Below are 22,485 nucleotides of genomic sequence, written 5' to 3'. Positions count from 1 at the left end.
CCATGGAGAAGGCTAGGTAACGACTCATTAAAGGTGGTAGCTGGAGAATACCAGCACTTGCTACTGGGGAGACTGGATAGGAGCCTGAGCAAGCCCAGCTACTCGGTCCTCGTTCTCTCTAACTCTGTTAGAGAGATCTTGGATGGACTGGCCCGACTGAGTCAAAGTGCTCGACAGTGTGCGAACATCTGTTCGAACTTGGTTCCGAGGGCGGAGACCGTGAGCCTACCATCTCTCCTACCTGTGGCATCCACTGCTGAGAAAGCAGTGGGATCAAAAGGTGCTAGGTCCCGCTACACCAACCAGCGTTGCCGGAGTGGATGCGGTGGAGGCCGGAGAAGGCATTGGCTCAGCAGGAGCGCGAGCCTTCTCCTTAGAAGCCTTGCTTCTAGAGCTCTTTGAATAGGAAGAGCTCGGCTTAGCCTTCACCGCGTCAGCATAGGAAGTCGAAGACTTCTAGCTGAAGAAGACGACGACGACTTTTTAGAAGTCGTCTTACAAGGGTCTTCGGTTCTCTCTGTCCTTCACCTTTGGGGGTACAGAGAGAGCGGGAGAGCGGGCAGGGATCTCAGATCCCAAAAACCCAAAAAGCCTTGGAAAGAAGCAGTAGAAGAAGGGACAGGAGAAGATCCAGGAGCGCCCAAGGATAAGACCTTGGGCACCCGACACACCTACCTCAACCAACAAATCCTCCGCACCTACCGCCATAAGCTCAATATTAAGGTCCAAGGTTGCGACGTCTGGACCGTCTCCTGCGTGGCCACGGCCCGAACGACTGTTGCATCTCTTGCTGGATGGAGCTATGAGAGGGGCTGCAGATATCGGGGTCAACATATCCTGTTGACTTACCACCGGGGAAGATCTGACGGCCAGCTTTCTTGTTCCAAGATGTATGGCTGGCCCTTGGCGGCGTTCTTCCCGAAGCCGCCCACCAAGCCTTCAGGGTTGCTAGGGCGACTTCCCTCACACCGGCACCCTGAAAGAGAAGGCGAAATGAAGCTTCTAGTGGCGGGGGCGGGGTTAACAAGCTTATGACTAAGTGTTGTTAGTAATACGATAAAGAAGTCTACAATCACTTACCCCTCCACCAGCTGACTGACAAGGTCGTAACAGATGGCGCAGGCCTTCCGGTGCCAGACGATCAATGTCGTTGTAGGCGTGGCACACGGGGCGTGAGATCTGCACTCATCGTGGGCGCAGGGGTCGTATAAAGTCGCATTGCACCCTAGGACCTGACAGTTGGTAGCCTGTAAGTGGAAAGATACATAAGTATCAGGAGAACACTTACAGCCTAACAATTGCTCCGCTGCATGCCGGAGCGAGAAAGTTAGATTAAACCAGAGCCCCGCCATAATACGTGTGGTAACAAGATGGTTGGAGTTTGTCCAAGGCTACGCCGGAGACAAGAGAAAGAATCCAACCAGGTGTGGTGGTGAAATATGAAACCACGACGGAAAACGGCGGAGATGGTATACATACAATTATAATTCTAGAAATTCATCGTAAAATTAGGGTATATCCTTAAAAATACGAAATAAATATCAACCTTTCCCCCCCGTCTACTAGAAGAGTGCCCGGGTAAGAAGCAAGCTCTCTTCCGGTAGCGGGGAAAAAGGGAAGGATATAGTAGGCAAGCAAAAGACCACTAGTAGTGACCACCCCGCCCGTGGCAGAGCCAGCGAACTATAACCCAAAGGTGCCCCCGGCTGCGGCGGAAGGCTCCGTTTGTTTTTATAGTGGGGAAAGGTGGGACTGAGCAACTGGGGGGGGGGGGTTTCCCCCGGCGTAACGTGGCGGGAGAGAGAGAGAGAGAGAGGGGGGGGGGGGGTGGCCTACTCCTCCCCGTCCCAACAACTACCCGCTATCGGTGACCCGGTACCCGAAACAAGTGGTCGCCCTATACCCCAGCTGGGAAGAACCCCTGGCCTCCTCAGAGAAGGAGGGAGGAAGGCTACTGAGGTTGTCATGGCAACCAAGGGGTCCCCCAGACCCCTCCCTATACCTGGTAGGGAGGGAAGGGGAAGGGTAAGGTGCGATGGAACACGTGACCGCAAGTGGCCTAAGCTGCGATAGCAACACAACCGTGGAAGGGCCACGTGAACCAGGCTGTACCAATACATGGGACAATGCACCTAGGCTAGCCTAACACCCTAATAGAACTAAAATACAATCGTAAAGATGGAAAAGACACTTTTAGTAAAAGAAAAAGAACGCCCAGGAGGAGGCAAACTGTTCCGAGGAACAGAAGCCTACTCGGAGCCAGCGATAGCCGATGAAGAGCAAGAGCCGGGATGCTGGGCAGACACAGAACCAGAGCCCTAAATACCAAACTAAGAGAATTGGTAAATAAGGGCTAACCTAGCTAAAAAGGCAGATGTAAAAAAAACGATGAACGTGATATAGTAAGCCCATAAGTATAGAAGTCCCCCACCCCAGTATGGAAGACCGGGAATTCTTAACATGAGGCAGCATGGCGCCGCCACGAGTCGACCGGGAAACCGTATATGACCTATTAGAAGGAAAATACTGGTTCCTGGAAGACTAAAATACGGTAAAATACTACTTATGAGGCACTTAACTTAGCCGTTGCGATGGCAGCACGTTCCATAATGGAGAAGGAGGTAAATCCAAGATAATAGCACACGAGCAAAAAATGCGTACGACGCTTAGCGCTAATAATTAAGGATGACCGCTAGGGGCGCTGCTGTCCGTGGCGTCCCTAGTAGTAGTAGTAGCGGCCGCATCGCCCGTTGGTATCAGCTCTCTCTAGTGGGGATTTTGATTGGAAGGTCTAATTGGTGAATGTCTCGTGGTAGTGTTCCCACTCGCCCCTATTCTCATACCGACACTTCTTTTAAAGAGTGAGCGAGTCAGTTTTACTGACATTTTCTTAATTTTGTTTTTCTCTGGTAATTTTAGATTAATTTTACCTTGAAAGAATGATATTAAGGATCCTTTCATAGGCCGACACGAGCTGAGCCCAGAAAATATTATTCCAAGATGAAGAAGCTGGTAATCCTGACAGCCCTTTACCTCAAGATATAAATGTGCTTAGCTGCAAATTCCAGCTCTTCACTTTGGAAGTGGCAATGATGAACTTTGTGGATTACCATCCATTTTGCCTTTGCTTCATTAAAATTTTGCTTGGTTTTTATTTCATTTTTCCTTATTAACCACCTTATACTAATTTACAGGGAATTTGATAGGATAATGTGCTTAACTGTTGGGTTAAGTGTAGTCTAACCTAACCAGTCTATAATCCGCCAAAATGACTAATCCAACACCCTGCCTGTCCCCATGATGCTGGATTAGTTAAGTTCAACCAGTATTACAACAAAAAACATAAGATCCACAAAGTGCTTCATTCGTTGTCATACCCACTCCCTTGCATAAGGGTGCATCCATGGATTCATGGGAAGAGAAACTTGAATATGACAACCCCCCCCACAAAAAAAAATAACTCAATAAATACTGTCTGATAATATTAGACAGTTAAATTTTTCTGCTAAAAACACCTGTAAGAACAAACTCCAAAGTCCAAACCTAAACTCAAAGCTGTTATACAAACAGCTGATATTAGCACTACGTATTGTTAAATCTGAAAATGTCACCATCTAATCTCCTCCTCTTATTTTCTTTTATGCTACTGATAGTGAAACTGTGGGATTCACAACTGCCTATATCCCACAGATGGGTTGGGTAGTTTTTGCATAATTACTATATGTGATTTGTGAATAATAAAAGTACAAAATAAGGGAAATATTTTCAAATTCAGAATTGGTTTTCCCATTAATATCAAAATAAAGGCAAACACAATCTGATAAATTAACTAACCCGTGCAATAATGTGGCCCATATGTTTGAACATATATTGAACTAATAATCTATTCGCAGTAGGAAGTCTGTCAATCAGCTGTCGCATTGCTTCTGCTCGTTCCCCTGGATTAGGAATCATGGCAACATCTTCAAAGTGTGGCATCATATCTACAGTTAGCACCGGTTCTGGTAGTTCCCTGTCGAAAAAATTAAAATGTACTAAATACTAAAAAGTATTAACACTTTGTTCATGCTATCACCATTCAAATTAATTGTACAATAAAATTAAACAGTTTACAAATGACAAAACATTAAGCCTTCAGCCTTCAGAATGCCACAAGATCTGGTGTGGCACTCAGAAGATTGGGTGGTGCTGGTGGATGACTTTACAAGTGGACGACTTTTCCAGAGATCCCTTGGGAACTATTATAACCATTAATAATCTTTGCAGTTCAGTTCATGTCAACAACTTCAGTTATGTAATCCAGTTCCCATTACCTTGGGACTGTGATAATATAAAATTAGGTAATCCATAGAACTGTTTTCAAAATCAATAAAATATTTCCTAGTCAGCAGCATCAATATAACATCTGGAATGTATTGGGAATTATTTAACTCCTTGAACCCACAAAAGCAGATGCAGCTAAAAGGAGAACAATCATTATAATAAGTGTAAATACATATTTAAAAAATGGGGCCAATTTTTCGTTGTTTATAAACAAGAAAAACTGAGATATACATATACGTACATACATATTCAATGGAGAGGAACCTAATGTAATTTGCTTAGATTTTACTGTAATTTTCACTGTATTTTCTCAAATACAATTTTACCATGGCTCTAGTAAGTACATAATGTTTGATTTTAGTTTAGCCTAGGCTAGCCCATTTCCTTGAAATGATTTTAAACAATGCTGTATACTAGTAACATGCATAATCATGGACAACTCTTGCTTTTCTGGGTCGACCTGTGTTCGCCGGTGAAAAAGATCCTGCTATCCACTTTTCTAGTATAAATAGGTTCTAAATATACCAGTGAAAAAACCTAGCATGGTATACTGAGGTTACTACCCTCGCGCGAGCACCCTAAGGGTGTCGGGTATAAAGTACAAGGCAAGCGGAAGCCACTATTCACAGGTCTTCTGCCAACTAGAGGTTTCCTTTCCAAAATCCCTCTCATGGGGAGAGCCGACCCAACGGCTACTATTTCCCTCTCTCTCTCGCTACTACTACTACTACCCGACCTGAGCGCCATTTTCAATCCTGTTTTTAGATTCCGTGAGACTATGCCGCATTTTTTGCTTGCTCGTACCTTTTCGCATATCTAAGTGCTTTTTCGCGATGGCTTCAGCTGAGATGTCCACCGCACCAAAGTTGAGTACTACCCCAATTTCTGTTTTTCATAAATTATATGGTTGCGGGACTTCCTTTATTAGCCTTCGGCCCCGTAGAAAGTATTGCGGGGAAGGTGGCGTCCCCCCGCCATTTTGGTATCAGGAGCAAGAACGCATGGGATTTAGGTACGATGTTTCAGTTTAAATAAGAATAAATCCGATGGTTTTTGCTTATAAAAGTACCTAATTCTTGTGTTCTAATGTATTTTTCTTACTACATATTATCGGTTTATGTCATAGAAATATCGAATGCGTTCACAACATACGCTGGGGCAAGTCTGGGGACTAGACTAAGAACGTTTGCATCCCCCCCTCCCCAATTCGTGAACGCGTCCGAGTGATCTTGACATAACGGTAATATTATTATCATCATTGACAGACCACGCAGTCTATTATTTATGGTAGGAGAGAGAGAGAGTTAGTAACTCGTTCCCTCTCACCAACGTAATTTGCATGAATTATTATTAATTTCGTAAATAAATATATGCAAATATACCTATTCATTATTCACTGAAGAGGTGGGAGAGTTGCCACCCATCAGTTCAGCCCAACTATATTAATAAGGTAGGCTAACTGTCCTTAACCGAGTGGAATTTATCCTCCTGGCCAGTCTGAATCGTATAAATTTGATTTTGGTAGTTTTAGTTGAGAGTACTATCCGCATAATGGTAGCTTAGAGGAAGATTTACCTGACGTTCCACGTCGCTAGAGAACTCGGTCAGTCAGTTAAATCCATATCGGTTAATTTCCCAATATATATAGGTATATAAGGACTACTTGCAACTCTTCCATAATACCTCATTATAAATCTGATGTATATCCATTATGTATCTTCATTATGCTATACTGTATTACTGTACTGTAAAAGGTCTGGTTAATATTCGTCTTGGCCTAGCCTCCTTCGGTTTAATCCTTAGTCGTAGGCTATACCTCTCGATCAAGGGCTACCCCTATCGGTTGTTGTACCAACCACGACAGGCCATGGGCCCAGTCACACTACCACCCCTACAGTGGTAGCCTACACAACCGCTAACAGGTGGCCACCTCTGATCGGACAGGGAGCCAGACGTTCTCGACCAACCACCCCCCCCCTCCCCCCACCCACTACTAGGTTCGGCCCAGCCGAACCATTATAACTTGCAGTACTGGTACTCTTAGTGAGGAACGTCCGCTTGAGTTTCACATATGTGGAGGGAGGAGGGACGGGTATGGGGGGGTGAGGGATATACGACTCTGAGCTATAGTCCTACGGCCCCCGCCAGATGATGGACATAGCTTCAGGGAGTACATATTTGGCTCCGCCGCCCCATTGTCTCTTTCTCCGGCTCCTCCAACAGTGGAATTGGGGTAAGAGCCTTGCTCCTACCCCTTCCTCAGTACAGGTAGGCAACGTCAGTTATGGAATTACCTTCCCCTGACCCGCCACCTCCGCCTATTCCACAGCCAGTGGCTAGGATAGGGAGAAATGAGACTTCAGGGGAGCTAAGCCTTGAGGGATCGTACAGTGAACAGCTCCGGACCCTTGCGGTGCCGATTGAGAGTGACTCGCCCTCACATCCGCCACTGGAGTTTTGCATTAAATCTGCTATAGCTTGGTCCTCATTCTTGGAGATATAATGTAGCCGCCTACGTTCATATGTAGCCCTCTGGTCCGGCCGGACCTACAGAGTTGAGGCCTGTCCTCCTCATAGTCCGTCGGATATTGGATCCCAAGTACCAGGCGCCTACATAAAATTCAGGAGCGGGTGCGAGACCAAGCAGTTAACCTTTATATATAAGAATTTATTCAGTAATTTAGATATATATAAGAATTTATTCAGTGAATTTATATGTTATTTTTTAATGAGTAATTCTTGAACTTTATCTAGTTTAAGTTCCATACCACCGCCGGAGTAGCTCCGGCACTCCTTGGGATGATACTCATTAATAATTGCCATTACAGAAGGTGCGCCGTCAGTCGCCGGGGTGTTCCGCCTCCCTTGCTGAGGCCGTGGGGCACGAAGTGTGTCGTTCCCACGCAAACTGCTCCGTCCCCTTTGTAGCGGAGGAGGGACTGCTGCCGTACATGGTTTGGCACCCGGAGGCCTGCATCATCTACTACGAAATGGTGATGCTCCTTCTGAATGATCAGGTAAGCATCTTAAAAACCCCCCTCCCTTTTCTTCATGATAAAAATTGTAACAAATATATCAATATTGTTCAATCAACCTGGTTCCCTATGTCGGAAGATTAATTCCCCTTCCTCCCCAACAGTCGAGTGAGGACGCCTGCCAGACAGCCAGGGCGGACCTGAAGAGGTGGGTCTCCGGGTACGGCCGGAATGCACCGTCGGGGCATCCCTACATTTTGGACGCCTCCCTGGGAACTTTTGTTCAAAGGATCACCTTCGTCGTCTGTCCAGCCAAGTGTGGCGGCCCCTATCATCGCCGCCATCCGAGCGGAGACGGCCCCCCTTCCCGACAACCAGGAGGAATTGACGGCGGATGTGGCTGCCATCAACATCCACACTGAGCCGATGGCCCTGGGAGAGCAGGTAAGTGGTGAGGTAAGTGAGGCAGGCAGTCTCCTTAGCCCTACTCCTTCTTTTACCTCTTCTTTCCGGGGCTTCTCTAAGTCCACCCCCGCCTGGGACAGCTCACGGTCAGTTCGTCCCAAGGAGAAAACTGTTAGACTGAAATCCTGCCCAAGGGATCAAAGCCGACTCCGTCAGCGGCGACTGAGTCATCCCCGGCCCCAAGGCTGTCGACCTCATACGACAAGTCGCCTGCTGCCAAGGGTTCTCTCCCTTCAAAGGGATCGAGATCAAAGTCTGCCAAACCCCAGGCGACGGAGTCCGGCGTAGACCACGAACTACTCGCTAGCCTTCTATTGACGAAGGTTAGAAGGCAGTAGATGAGAGGTTTGAGTCGTTGCAACGCACCTCCGGACCTGAGGTCTCCAGCCAGTCCGTTTCAGAGATAGTGGCTGAGCAGATCAAACCGCTGCAAGACATGATGTCTGAGCAGATCAAACCGCTGCAAGACATGATGTCCGGTTTTCTCCACTCTGGATCTCCGGCGCTTGCTATGGGAGTGCCGGATGCTTCCAAACTACCACCCTTCCACAAGAATAACCCATGGCGGCTTGCTATGCATGCCCCATATGTAGATGGGAAATTAACTATTAAAGGGTGCGGGACCTGACCACTGGAGGACTTCGAGTTCCATGCGAAAGGTCTCCAGTTCCCCTTCCTCGGGTTCACCATACTAGCAGAACACGTGCTAGTTAGAGTGGACAAGGTCCCAAAAGAAACTGTCATCTTTCCGAAGGAATAAGCCCAAGCTGTCTGGGCACGCACCATGGCCGAATGGGAGTGTGTTAACACCAGGTTAACGCCTCACAAGGGCTCTTACACCATGTTTGTAACACCGGATCGAGTCCCGTCACCACCCTGCACCGACAAAGTGACGGAGCTAACTCTCCAGGCCATAACGGAGGATAAACCTCTCCCGGCTTGTAAGGAGATGGAGGCTACCTCCCTTCTCCTCCCTGCCAGCAGAGAATTTTGGCACGAAGCTCCAGCCACGTTTACTGTAGGTAAACTAGATGCAGACTGTGCCTCAACATTATTCTCCGACAAGCCACCCAAGCTTCCGGAGAATCTGTTGAAAACAGAGTTTGAGGCTAGGACAAGACTGGCAAGGTCTGCCAACTCCGTTACCTAAATGGAATTGGTAGCCACAACTTATAAGGATGAACAGCTGTTCCAGGTCTTGACAAAGAGTCTATTACAGACCTACCAGTCAGACCTGTATGACTTTGGCATGGCAAGACGAGCTTGCAGGAAATATGTCCTGGAGGAGGCTTCCATCAGGCATGAACCCAACAGGTTGATAAAAGCATCAATGTGGGGGGAAAACCTTTTCCCGCAAGAAGAAGTGAACAATGTCTTGAGGGAGGCCTCTAGAGCCAACCAGAGCCTCCGAGTCCGGTGGGGACTTCCCTTCAAACGGAAGTTTGAAGCACCCGGACAACAAGCTAGGGCAAAGAAGTCCTCTCGACCTCAGACAGTATTTCAGGCAGTCCCAATATCCCAAATTGGGAAACCCTCAACATCGAAAGCCCAGCCACAGCAGCAGTTTGTTCTGCTTCACACTCCGCCGGCCCAGCAACCCTCAACCTCCAGAGCCGTCATGACCTCCCCCGTCCTTAACCCCGCCTATGAAGCCAGGGAATCCTTTTGTGGCTACAATAGGCATGCTGGTAGCAGTAGAGCCAGAGGCCACTCCCAACTACGAAGTGGATCAAGGGGTAGAGGATTCGGAGGAGGAAGAGGGTACAGACCTGCAGCCAACCAGTGAGAGCCCGCAGGTAGGAGGGAGATTATATCTCTTTCGAGACCATTGGACCTTCAGTCCATGGGCACACAGTATAATCTCCAAGGGCCTGGGGTGGAAATGGAAGGAAGGGCCTCCACCACCAATAAACTTCTTTCAGTCCCCAACAGCGGATCTGGTAGAATATACCAAGGATCTCCTACAAAAGAAGGCCATAAAGATAGTAAGGAGACTAAAATTTCAAGGATGTCTGTTCACAGTTCCAAAGAAGGACTCAAACAAAAGAAGAGTGATTCTGGACTTGTCAAAACTCAATTCATACATTCTTTGCGACAAGTTCCGTATGCTGACGGTCTCTCAGGTGCGGACCTTACTTCCCCGTGGGGCCGTCACCACCTCTATAGATCTTACAGACGCTTACTATCATGTTCCGATGGCAAGGAACTTCTCTCCATACCTAGGCTTCAGACTAGGGAACAAAGCTTACTCATTCAGAGTCATGCCGTTCGGGCTCAACATTGTGCCCAGAATATTCACCAAGCTAGGAGAGACGATAGTCCAAGAACTGAGAACCAGGGGAATAATGTTAGTAGCCTACCTAGACGAATGGCTCATTTGGGCAGCCAGCATCGAGGAATGCCGCAGGTCGACAGCCAAAGTAATAGAACTCTTGGAATCTTTGGGTTTTCAAATAAACAAGGAGAAATCTCGGCTGAAACCGGCTTCCCACTTTCAATGGTTGGGAATCCAATGGGACCTAGAAAAACACGAGCTATCCCTTCCAACCAGGAAGGCCAAAGAGATAGCAGCGGCTACAAGACAGTTTCTCAGGAACAAAAAGGCCTCTCGCCATACCCAAGAGAGAATCCTCGGTTCACTACAATTTGCATCAATAACAGACGTCCTACTAAAAGCCAGATTGAAAGATATCAATCAAGTCTGGATGAAGAGAGCCAACAACAATCTCAGGGACAAAATTTCAGCAATTCCACCCATACTTGCTTAAGAGGCTTCGCCCTTGGATGAAGCTCAAGAACCTAACCAAGGCAGTACCACTGCAATTCCCTCCGCCGTCTTTGACAATTCATACAGACGCGTCACTGAGTGGCTGGGGGGGATACTCTCAGCACAAGAAGGTTCAAGGGATAAGGTCAAGTACGCGCCAGTTCCATATCAATGTGCTAGAAGCTATGGCAGTCCTCCTAACCTTAAAGCGACTAACTCCGGCCAGGAACAGCCATGTGAGGATAGTCTCAGACAGCCTAGTGGTGGTACATTGCATAAACAGAGGAGGTTCCAGGGCAAGCAAATTGAATCATGTACTGATTGCAATATTCGATTTGGCAGCGAAGAATCATTGGCACCTGTCAGCAACCCATCTGGCAGGAGTCAGGAATGTCATCGCAGACGCTCTTTCCAGGACTACTCCACTAGAATCAGAGTGATCCCTGGACAAGAATTCATTCCAATGGATTTACAATCAAGTCCCGGGCCTTCAAGTGGACTTATTCGCAACAGAATCCAACCACAAGCTACCATTCTATGTAGCTCCCAACCTGGACCCTCTAGCTTATGCCACAGATGCGATGTCAATAAATTGGAACAAGTGGCAGAAGATTTATCTGTTCCCTCCAGTGAATCTTCTGATGAAAGTCTTGCACAAGCTACGATCCTTCACAGGACAAGTAGCATTAGTGGCTCCCAATTGGCCGAAAAGCAACTGGTTTCCACTCCTCCTAGAGCTGAAGCTCCAGCCCAAATGGATCCCTCGCCCAGAATTGACACAGATAGTACAAACTCAAACTGTGTCAGCTTCCTCAAGAATTTTGAAAGCCCTAACTTTATGGACTTCATGAAGTTTGCAGCCCAAAAAGACGCGAGTATTGATCCACGTAACATTGTATTTATAGAATCAGTGTGATGGCAATTGCTTCATAGCAAAGAAAGATAAAGGAAAGGAAAACGCATTTACGAGAAGTTATGCAATAAGGAGGCTTTCGCGCCCATGTTGGAGGCGCCTGTTCTCGCGGTTGTTCTGGAATCGTCGGGCGTGTTGTGGAGCGCAACACGCGCCTAAGTGTCGGGAGAAACGCAGCGAAATATGATGCAATATTCCGTCGAGAGTCTTCTAAGTAGTTCTAGTAATCTCGGGAGCCTGTGACGTTCGCTGTAGGCTCCGCCCCCAGAGTGCCGTATAAATACGACGGACGAAGCAGCAGTAGCAGAGATCATAAAAGAGACACACCAGTTAGTCACAGAGAGATATCCCCAGTAAGAGCCACAGATCAGATTATCAGTGAGAGATCAGCAGCAATAGAGATCATCCGAGAGAGATAAGAGAAAAAGGAACCAACGAAGGATCAAGAAAAGTTGCTTGAGAGTTGGTTGGATTTTGGTCTAGTCATCTTCAGGAGTGGACGACCGAGTTATCTCGACGTCGAGCAGATTTCAGAGACGTTCTGCTAGAGGTTTTGGGGAGTTCCTGCCTTTCAAGTATCAAGAGTAGACATTATTTTCTGCAATACGGAGTCAAGAAGATGTCTGCACTCTGCAATCGCCATTCTCCTTTTGTGAAGTCATCGCTTCGAGTCACTAAACCGACCACCAAGTATTTGAATTACCTCGCTGTTCCCCCAGTTCATGCAGTGTAAGATTCTGTCTTTTTATGTAATTAGGAGATACCATTCTGCATTTACCTTTGTTAGTAAGCTTGTAAATAAACCTTTTTTGTGTTAAGTGTTTCTTTCTATATTCGTATCCCCAGTTTCAACTGTTGGTGTTGAAATAATTTTTTTTTATTTATTTCATACCGAACCTGAAGTGGACCTCTCTCAGAGGCCGTAAGATTGTGGCGACCTTGCTTAGGCTATCAACACTTTAACAGATTGAAACAGGGAAAATATAGAAAGAACCAGAATGAGTGAGATAGTGAAAGAGTTTATTGAGTCAGGCAAGCTTCTGGGTCTAGAGGATGGATGGATTATGGAATTTAGGGCATAGCCCAAGCACTGGGACCTATAAGATCATTCAGCGCTGAAATTAAAATATGGCAAGATGGAAAAATAAGAAATGAAATGAAAATGATAAACTGATGACAATCCTGCACTTGAACAGGACTCTACATCAGCAAAGGACATTTTCCTCTCCCCCCAGCATTCCGTTCATCCAAAGTTATGAAAGATCGGTTTGGCCAGGGGGCCTCTGGGTCTAGAGGGAATGATCTCCGTGAATATGTTGAGAAGAAAGAAAGAGAAAAGTAAGAGATAGATTAAAGAGCGGCTAAGAGAGGGGAAAGAGCAGCTGAGAGGGAAGTGCAGCAAGCAAGAGAAGCAATGAAAATGCAGCAAGAGAGAGAAATGTTAGTAATGCAGCAGGAAGAATGAGAAAAGGTACGTATGCATGAGCAGGAGGAGAGAGAGAAAGAGCGTATGCATGAGCAGGAGGAGAGAGAGAGAAAGAACGTATGCATGAGTTGGAAATTGCTCGGTTAAAGGAAAGTACTTGTAACAGTCGGTCAGGAGAGAACGAAAACGAAGCTGATATGTTAGGTATGAGTGCAGTGCTAAAATTAGTACCAAGATGAGGAGGATGTTATGACATATTTCATGTGTTTTGAGAAGTTAATGGAACAAGTAGGTTCTCCTAAAGAAACGTGGACTTTATATTTGCAGTCAGTCTTGAGTGGTAGGGCGCTTACTGTGTATAGTTGCATGTCTAGGGAGGAATGTGATAATTACGATATCGTGAAAGAAACTGTTCTTAACGCGTAAAGGCTAGTACCGGAGGCATACCGTAAGAAATTTAGAAATTTGAGGAAGGATGAAAATATTATGTTATGAAGAATACGGTAAGAAGTTAGAAAGGCTGTTTTTTGATTGGTTAACTTCTGCTAAAGTTGATGATTTTGATAGTTTGAAGAACTTAGTGTTGTTAGAAAACTTCAAAGATAACGTATCCCAAGATTAAACTTTATATGGACGATAGGCGAGAAATATCTTTTGTAGGAGCAACTAGGCTAGCTGACGAATATAGTCAAACTCATAATTTGAGTGTTAGTAAGAAACGAAATCATCCTTCGTCTGGTAGAGTACAAAGCAGTAAAGGTTTCAGTCCTAGTACAGTAATAGCAATGCGAGTAAAAGTGACTATTCCTGTTATACATGCGGAAAACCTGGTCATACATCTAAGGTTTGTAAGAGTAAAATGGCATCTAGTGGCTCAGAATTAACTTGTTTTCGATGTAATGGGAAAGGGCATTTAGCGAGAAATTGTACAGTAGAAAGGAAGGACGGTAAGAAACCAGTATCTCTAGTTAACCTTTCGTCAAGTAGGAATGATGTAATGAGAGAAACTAGGAAAATTTTTGGTGAATTTCTTTCAGAAGGCGTAGTTTCCTCTCTTGGAGGAGTAAATTCGAGAGAAGTAGTCTTGCTTCGAGACACAGGAGCTGCTGTCTCACTGATTAGGAAAGAGAATGTGCCGAACAGGGCAGAAATCAATATGGAAGAGAAAGTCATGTTAGGTGGATTTCCTCCTAACACTTGTGTTCTTTGTCCTTTGTTGAAGTTGAACTTAGAAAGTCAGTTAGTGCCAGGAGAAGTGAAACTTGCAGTTGTGGACAGTTTGCCTGTCGAAGGCGTTGACATTATTGTCGGTAATGACTTAGCTTTATACAAGAATGTGAATCCTGTTGTGAGGAATATTCCAGTGCCTGAAATGGTAGTAACTAGGTCGGGTTTAGATACAGACGTAGACTACGGTCATAATTTGTTCGTGGATTCGAAAGTGAGTAAGTTCGTGGATTTGAACGTGAGTAAGTTCGTGGATTCGAACGTGAGTAAGTTCGTGGATTCGAATGAGTGTGAGTTCGTGGATTCGAACGTGAGTAAGCTCGTGGATTCGAACGAGTGTGATAGAGGTAGCGAGGTTGATCTTGGCATGAGTGTGGCTGAGAGACCTAACTCTATCGTTGATAGTGATAGCCAAACGGAAGATGTAGCTGTCGAAAGTAACATAGTAAATATACCGGTACCTAGTACTAGTTATGGTGATGAATTAGGCTCTAACGTTTTGGATAAGGATGAGCTAGTCAAGTTGCAGAGAGAGGATGAGACACTAACCCGAATTTTTTAATGTGAGCTGGATGATGATCTCGAAGATGTGTGCAAGGAAACTTTTTGTTTAAAGGACGAAGTTTTGTGTCGTTATGTTCGACCGAAGTCAGGTAGTAAAGGGGAAGTCACAGAACAATTAGTAGTTCCTAGGAAGCTTCGTGAGCTAGTTTTGAAGTTAGCACACGATGAGTAAGGACATTTGGGAGTAAATAAAACTTTCAAGTGTATTAGTAGGGCATACTTTTGGCCTAAAATGAGAAGTGACGTGAAGAGGTATGCTTTAAGCTGTCCTGAATATCAAATTGCCGGGAAACCGAATCAAGTAATTACCAGAGTTCTGTTGTGGAATATTCCTTCAGTAGGCGAGTCTTTTGAGAATGTATTTATCAATATGGTCGGACCTTTGCCTAGAAGTAAGGGTAGAGATGATTGCATAACTAATCTTGAGTATTATAAAAACAATTTAAGAGATGGTTGGCAACTAGCGGAGGAGAACGGAAGCCCGAACGGAAGTCAAGGGGGAACTGAAGGAAAAAATTATCTTAAGAGCAAAAGAGAGAAGTTTGTGTGTAAGAGAAAAAGTTTTAGTACTAGTCCAAAATGAAGGTTCCGCTTTACCTTATAAGTTCGAAGGTCCTTTTTCAGTGTTAGAGAAGAGGGGAAATGCACATTATAGAATTAATGTGGGTAAGAGTAGAGCAAAGGCAATGAATGTAAATTTGCTTCAGAATTATAAAAAATGCCCCATGCCGTGGCCTCCGCCCGTGTAACAGTGTTACTGAGAGAGATTAGTTTTAAGAAAAACACAAGAGGTGTTTTAGTATTTATAAGTTTTAATCAGAGTTCAGGAAACGGAAAAAGTAAGAGAGAGGGATAATGTTATAGCAGATAGCCTCTCTAGAGTTTTCAGAATGAGTAGCCTAATGACCGTTTTCTGTTTTGGCACGAGTGGTTGAGTGAATGAAAAAGTATGAAAGCTTTATGCAGAATTGTTTCCCCGCTGTTTAATTCTTGTTTCTCTTTTTAAAAAAATAAAATAAGTTGATTTCATTTTTTTTCTCTTTTGGGGGGCATGTGATGGTAATTGCTTCATAGCAAAGAAAGATAAGGGAAAGGAAAACGCATTTACAAGAAGTTCTGCAATAAGGAGGCTTTCGCGCCCGTGTTGGAGGAGCCTGTTCTCGCGGTTGTTCTGGAATCGTCGGGCGTGTTGTGGAGCGCAACACACGCCTAAGTGTCGGGAGAAACGCAGCGAAATATGATGCAATATTCCGTCGAGAGTCTTCTAAGAAGTTCTAGTAATCTCGGGAGCCTGTGACGTTCGCCGTAGGCTCCACCCCCAGAGTGCTGTATAAATACGACGAACGAAGCAGCAGTAGCAGAGATCGTAAAAGAGAGACACCAGTTAGTCACAGAGAGATATCCTCAGTAAGAGCCACAGATCAGATTATCAGTGAGAGATCAGCAGCAACAGAGATCATCCGAGAGAGATAAGAGAAAAAGGAACCGACGAAGGATCAAGAAAAGTTGCTCGAGAGTTGGTTGGATTTTGGTCTAGTCATTTCAGGAGTGGACGACCGAGTTATCTCGACGTCGAGCAGATTTCAGAGACGTTCTGCTAGAGGTTTTGGGGAGTTCCTGCCTTTCAAGTATCAAGAGTAGACATTATTTTCTGCAATACGGAGTCAAGAAGATGTCTACACTCTGCAATCGCCATTCTCCTTTTGTGAAGTCATCGCTTCGAGTCACTAAACCGACCACCAAGTATTTGAATTACCTCGCTCTTCCCCCAGTTCATGCAGTGTAAGATTCTGTCTTTTTATGTAATTAGGAGATACCATTCTGCATTTACCTTTGTTAGTAAGCTTGTAAATAAACCTTTGTGTTAGTGTTTCTTTCTATATTCGTATCCCCAGTTTCAACTGTTAGTGTTGAAATATTTTTATTTATTTATTTCATATCGAACCTGAAGCAAACCTCTCTCAGAGGCCGTAACAATCAGATAAAAGAGATTCAACTCTCAGGCAATACGATTCGGTTGTTAAAAAATTGGCTAAGTTCCTAAATGACCACAAAATGTCCACAAATCTGGCAATCTATTACAACAATCAAGTCAGCCTTGAAGAAAATTTTCCAAGGCGGCTTCAATATTAACTTGTCAGACGCATACTTCTCTTCCATTCCGAGACCATGCCCATGCCTAAGACCAACGGTCCGCCCACATAAGGTCACTTGGTTCTTGAATGATGTACTTATTGGCGTCAGACACTATTTATGAATCATGTTCATACATAACCCTCCTAAGGAAAACTTTATTCTTGATGGCTATGGCCTCAGGTGACAGAATATCTGAACTTTCAGCTCTCTCAAGTAATCCAGACCACATAGATTTCCTCCCGTCAGGGGAAGTACTATTCCCCAGACCGGAGCTTCTTGGCTAAGAATGAGGACCCACAAAATAGATGGACTCCATGGAAAATCATTCCGTTGTCACAGGACACATCATTGTGCCCTGTCACTACCCTTAAATCCTTTCTAGCCAGAACCTCCGCAACATCGTCAGGTCCTCTTTTTATAAGTAAAAAGGGTGGCACAATCTCTCTTAAAGGTATCAGACAGCAAATATTCCACTTCATTATACAAGCCAACCCGGAAGAGTTCATGAAGAGACCAAGAATGAAGAGCTGTGGAAGGAGTTGTACGCCAATGATCTGGTGATTATTGCTGAAAATGAGGAGGACCTACAGAGAAGGGTTGGAGAGTGGCAGGAGTCAGTAGAGAGGGGTGGCTTGAAGGTGAATGTGAATAAAAGAGGTTTTGCTCAGCAGTGGGGAAGATAAGAGACAGATTAGTAATACAAGAAAGAAGAGGCTCAATTATAGAACAGGTAGAAAAGTTTTAAATACTTAGGCTCTACTTTAAGCCAAGAGGGAGGATGTGAGGCTGAAGTTGACAGTAGGATACAAGTTGCATGGGGGAAGTAAAGAGAGGTAGCTGGAGTGGTATATGATAAGAAAATGCCAATCAAACTAAAAGTGTTAATGGATGGAGCAGAAATACAGGCTCTAAGAAGAAAAGAGGAAGTAAAACTTGAGAGAACAGATATGAGAATTCTGAGGTGGATTATGGGAATATTGCTGCTTGAGAGATTGGAATGATGAAATAAGAAGGACAGGTAGGCTTAGTGAAGATTACAGAAGTGATGAGAGAGTCACAATTGAGATGGTGTGGGCATGTGTTGAGGATGGATGACGAGGAGAGAGTGAAGAGGGCTTAGGAGGAACCTGTTAGAGGAAGAAGATGGAGAGGGAGATAGAAAATTAGATGGCGAGATAAAGTGAAGGAAGATGTGGAGAAAAGAGGTTTGTGGAGGATGATACCTTTGATAGAAGGAAGTGGAGAAGGCGCATCAGGCAACCGACCCCATAATATAGGGATAATGGTGAGAGACAAGAAGCAACTAATAGGATTGCATGAAATTAGAAGAACTGGGGAATCTTATAGAGTTAAAGGAGGGTCATATATTTTGCTTCAGAGGGCATGCAATAAACAAAGAAAATTGAGTGGGTTTTCTTATCAATAAAAATCTTGCAGATAATATAGAAGAATTTTATAGTATTAGTGATAGAATTGCTAGATTGATTATCAAACTAATAAGAAGTATAAACTGAAGATCATTCAAACATATGCACCAAGAACATCCCAAACTGAGGAAGAAATAAAAATTTTTGATGAAGGTCTGGAGACACACAGAAAGAGAGAGAGAGAGAGAGAGAGAGAGAGAGAGAGAGAGAGAGAGAGAGAGAGAGAGAGAGAGAGAGAGAGAGAGAGAGAGAAATAATAACTATGTACATGTGGGACTAATTTATTAGTAGTTCATTTATTTTAAGATCCTTCATAAACATCTTACAAATATATGGGTCCAAATGGTACATTCCCAGACTAAGATTTAGGTTGTTTTTATTAGTGATTTGTATAATTGCCGATTCCAGTAAATTTCTTGAAACATATTCATTAGATCTAGCAATTACAGAGGTATCACCCCAATTAATACAATGAGATTTTTCACTCAGATGGATAAACAGTGCATTTGAAGTCTGGGCTGTTCTAACTGAATACATATGCTGCCTAATTATGTACACATAAATTTTTACTTGACTGAGCAACGTAAAACGATGGGCAATCCTTACAAGGAATTTTGTAAATGATGTTGTTATTTGTTACGGGACTATTCTTAATTAGCATATCTTTAATGGTAATGTTATAAGAGAACACTACATTAACATTAAATGATTTAAATATTGATTTTATGGTTTCAAATCCACGAAAGTAAGGTAAGCTAATTACATTTTTAGGCATTTCTTTTTCATTAATAGCAACACTAAAAAAAATTTTGTGAGCTTTTTGATAACATAAATCAATTAAATGAGGTGGGTAGCAGAGATCGTTTCCTATCTTTTTTATGTATTCTATTTCTTGGTCAAGATATTGTGGACTTGTGATACGCAAAGTGTGTAGGAACATAGAAGAAAAAATTGGAATTTTGATATTAAGATGGTGGCCAGAATAAAAATGTACATGTTAAATTATTTGTGGGTTTTCTATAAATACTGAATTTGCATTGGAAAGATTCTCTATGTAATAATACATCTAGGAAAGGGATGACATTGTTATTTTCAATTTCAATAGTGAATTTTATGGATGGCACTAAATTATTCAATTTAGACAGTAAATCATTTACATCGATACCAACAGGTAAGACTACTAAGATATCATCGACATATCGGTAAAAACAACCTAAAACTTAGTCTGGGAATGTACCATTTGGACCCATATATTTGTAAGATGTTTATGAAGGACCTTAAAATACATGAACTACTAATAAATTAGTCCCACATGTATATAGTTATTATTTCTCTCTCTCTGGTTCGATATTCTCTCTCCCTCTTTCTCTTGCTCAATATATTACTATATATATATATATATATATATATAGTATATATATATATATATATATATATATATATATATATATATATATATATATATTTTCTTTCGTCTTTTCATTAATAATAATTTTTTGGGAAAATTTGTGTAAATTTTCATGATATTAAATTGTATATGCTTCCTTGTTTTTTTCAAAATGTACTGTTTTCTGGAAGAATAACTTGTTTACCCCGCGTGTATCCTCCAAGGTGTGGCTACCCTCAGGCATTTCCTCGTTTCTGTAGAGTGAAATTGACCTTATTGCTAATCTTGTAGTGTCAGTTTTGGATATTAAGCCTTCTTTTTGACTACGTTTTCCTCTGTAAAAATCAGTTTGCCTTAGTAAAGGGTCGGAACAAAACCGAAAGTACTCGGCTATCTTGCTTTTTCACTTTTTTCCTTCATGGCAAAAACCTTTATTTATACATAGCATCACGTTTTATATACTTCGTGCTCATGGTTATTCATATATATATATATATAATATATATATATATATATAATTATATATATATATATATATATATATATATATATATATATATATGGTTGTATGTGTGTGTGTGTATGCAGAAATTGTCACATGCTTGCACAAACATAATGCTGTAAATGTCTGCATTTTAACTACTGTGCTGTGGTAAATCCACTTTTTCATCCGAAATTTGATCGTAGTTAGTCTGCACTTTTTTATTCCTGCATTATAAATTATAATGCGAAATATTTCTAAATTACTTAAAAAACATGTACTCATACATATGTATTTGTTTACTCAGTGAAAATCAGGGCAAAGATCTCAATCACTTTCTATGAACACACTGGTCGACAGAAGCACTTGATTATGTTTAACAAAAGACAAAAATGATTTGATTAGCTGCTATTCTGTGATGTGGAATTAGTCAACCAGAAGTTGACAGCATTCCAGTATCAAAGGCAGGCCACCAAAAGCTTCTCAAATTTTGTGGAATAATGCCATTTCTAACCAGCTACATCGCTGACTCAAGGAGTCTAAGAGTAAGCTTTGAATGTGGCTCAACGAGTATGAGTTAAATGAGAGGTTGCAGTATTAAGCCTTAAAATGAGACAAAAGTAATCTAAAGAAACTAAGGCTAAGCACAAGTGAGGTCAATGATAGATATATACCTCCTACATTTACTGTGAATAACTCTGTAATCACTTGATTGCACAGTTCAGTCTTGGATAGTCAATTTTCTATCACTGATAAGGAAATCTTATCACTTCCTTCAGGGCAGGGTAGAGAGAGTCGACTTCAATAGATTTTCCTCACTATAAACAGCCCAGAACTTTGGCCCATACAGTTTAAAAAGGGAAATATCACAACACCCATTACCTGAGATACTGCTTTAAAAGTGAGGCAACAACATGAGGTTCCTGATCAGCAAGCCGAACTGGTTCTCCTGAATTATAATGCCGGCGAAGTTGTTGGACCTTGCTTTTCACACCACTTAGGCGATAAATTCCTTCACAAAGCAGACCTGTATAAAAAAAAATTCAGACACTGGCACATCAAATTTGTTTCAAAATAAAGCATTCTTCCGTTTATCCTACCTTCTATTATTATTATTACATATTATTATTATTATTATTATTATTACGTATTATGATTATTATTATTATTATCATTAAGGATTAGTTTATCCAGACCTCTGAGCCTAACAACGACTCTTCTCAGGCTGGTTTTCAGGAATTAATCCTGGGGAAAAAATAAAACTTATTTAGTAAACCGGTTTTACTCAGGAACATGATCCTATTAAATATGAAATCTTTGCCTTCAGCAGAATGCCTTTTAATGTTGTTTCAAAAATATACATTTCTTTGATGGTTCCAAATTGGACAATCAACTAATAAGTATTGGACAGTCATTGGTGTCTGGCATGTACTACATTTCATTGGGTCTGGATGTGGATTTGACATCAAATGACCGTGTGAAAAACTAGTATGGCCTATACGAAGTCTTGTTAATAAGACTTCTTTAGGTCTTTCTTTTTGAGATGATGACATTCAAGAATTAACTTCTTTTTATATTTCTCAGTTTGTTTGTAGTTGGCACTGTTGTCCAATCTGTTTGCCAGTCTTGATATATTAGAGGCTTAATAGAGGTTATCCAGTCTGATACTAGGGCATGTCATTGCTGATGGAATAGTGCAAGCTAATTTGGCAGCTGTATCTGCTTTTTCATTTCCTTCAATTCCCACATGTGCTGGAATCCAACATATTTTTATTAATTGTCCTGATTGCATAAGTTGATGTATTTTTATTTGGATTTCTTGTACAAGGTGATTTGTAGACTTGTACTTGTTTATAATATCAATAGCACTTTGCGAGTCACTGAAAATTATGGTGGAAATTGCTCTTTTCTCAGATATTATGTCTAGTGCTATTCGTATAGCTGTGCAAGCTGATGATACTGGGGGAAGACTTATCTTAACTAACTTATCTTCTAAGAATGCTGAAGCTCCTACTCCATTGTTGTTTTTTTTACCCATCTGTATAGATCATAAGTTGCTATCCCTTTCTTCTGGTGTGCTCCAATGCACGTTGGCAGTACATCTGTGTTTGCCTTATTTCTTTTTAGAAGATATGATAGAGCAGTACATACTTTTACTTGTTTCAAAGTCTAGGGTGGTGGGAGTTCCATTGCTGGATGGAAAATTGGTTTAATATGTGAATTTGTTAAATATTTGGTTCTTTGTGGGAAAGAGCTAGCACTATGGTTTTCTAATCTTAGATTATAATTCAGAAAGCAGGTAACAGCGGGAGACGTTCCTACTTGAAGGGAAAGGCCTCTACACATAGTTAACAAGTTGCAGTGATGATTTAGGGTAATATACCTGCTTCTACT

The 22,485-nt window shown here is 42.6% G+C and overlaps 1 protein-coding gene across 1 annotated transcript in view; it reads right to left on the bottom strand.

The window, feature by feature from the left end:
* LOC135214634 (ralA-binding protein 1-like) overlaps positions 1-22,485 on the bottom strand; it is a 262,110-nt gene that overhangs the window by 80,211 nt on the left and 159,414 nt on the right. Inside the window, 2 exon segments of the mRNA XM_064248970.1 lie at positions 3,835-4,012; positions 20,974-21,118. Of these exon segments, the coding sequence (XP_064105040.1) occupies positions 3,835-4,012; positions 20,974-21,118 (323 nt within the window).

This window comes from Macrobrachium nipponense, chromosome 46, assembly GCF_015104395.2.
Source record: "Macrobrachium nipponense isolate FS-2020 chromosome 46, ASM1510439v2, whole genome shotgun sequence".
Lineage (NCBI taxonomy): Eukaryota > Metazoa > Arthropoda > Malacostraca > Decapoda > Palaemonidae > Macrobrachium > Macrobrachium nipponense.
This window is presented reverse-complemented; position numbering and strand designations above follow the sequence as displayed.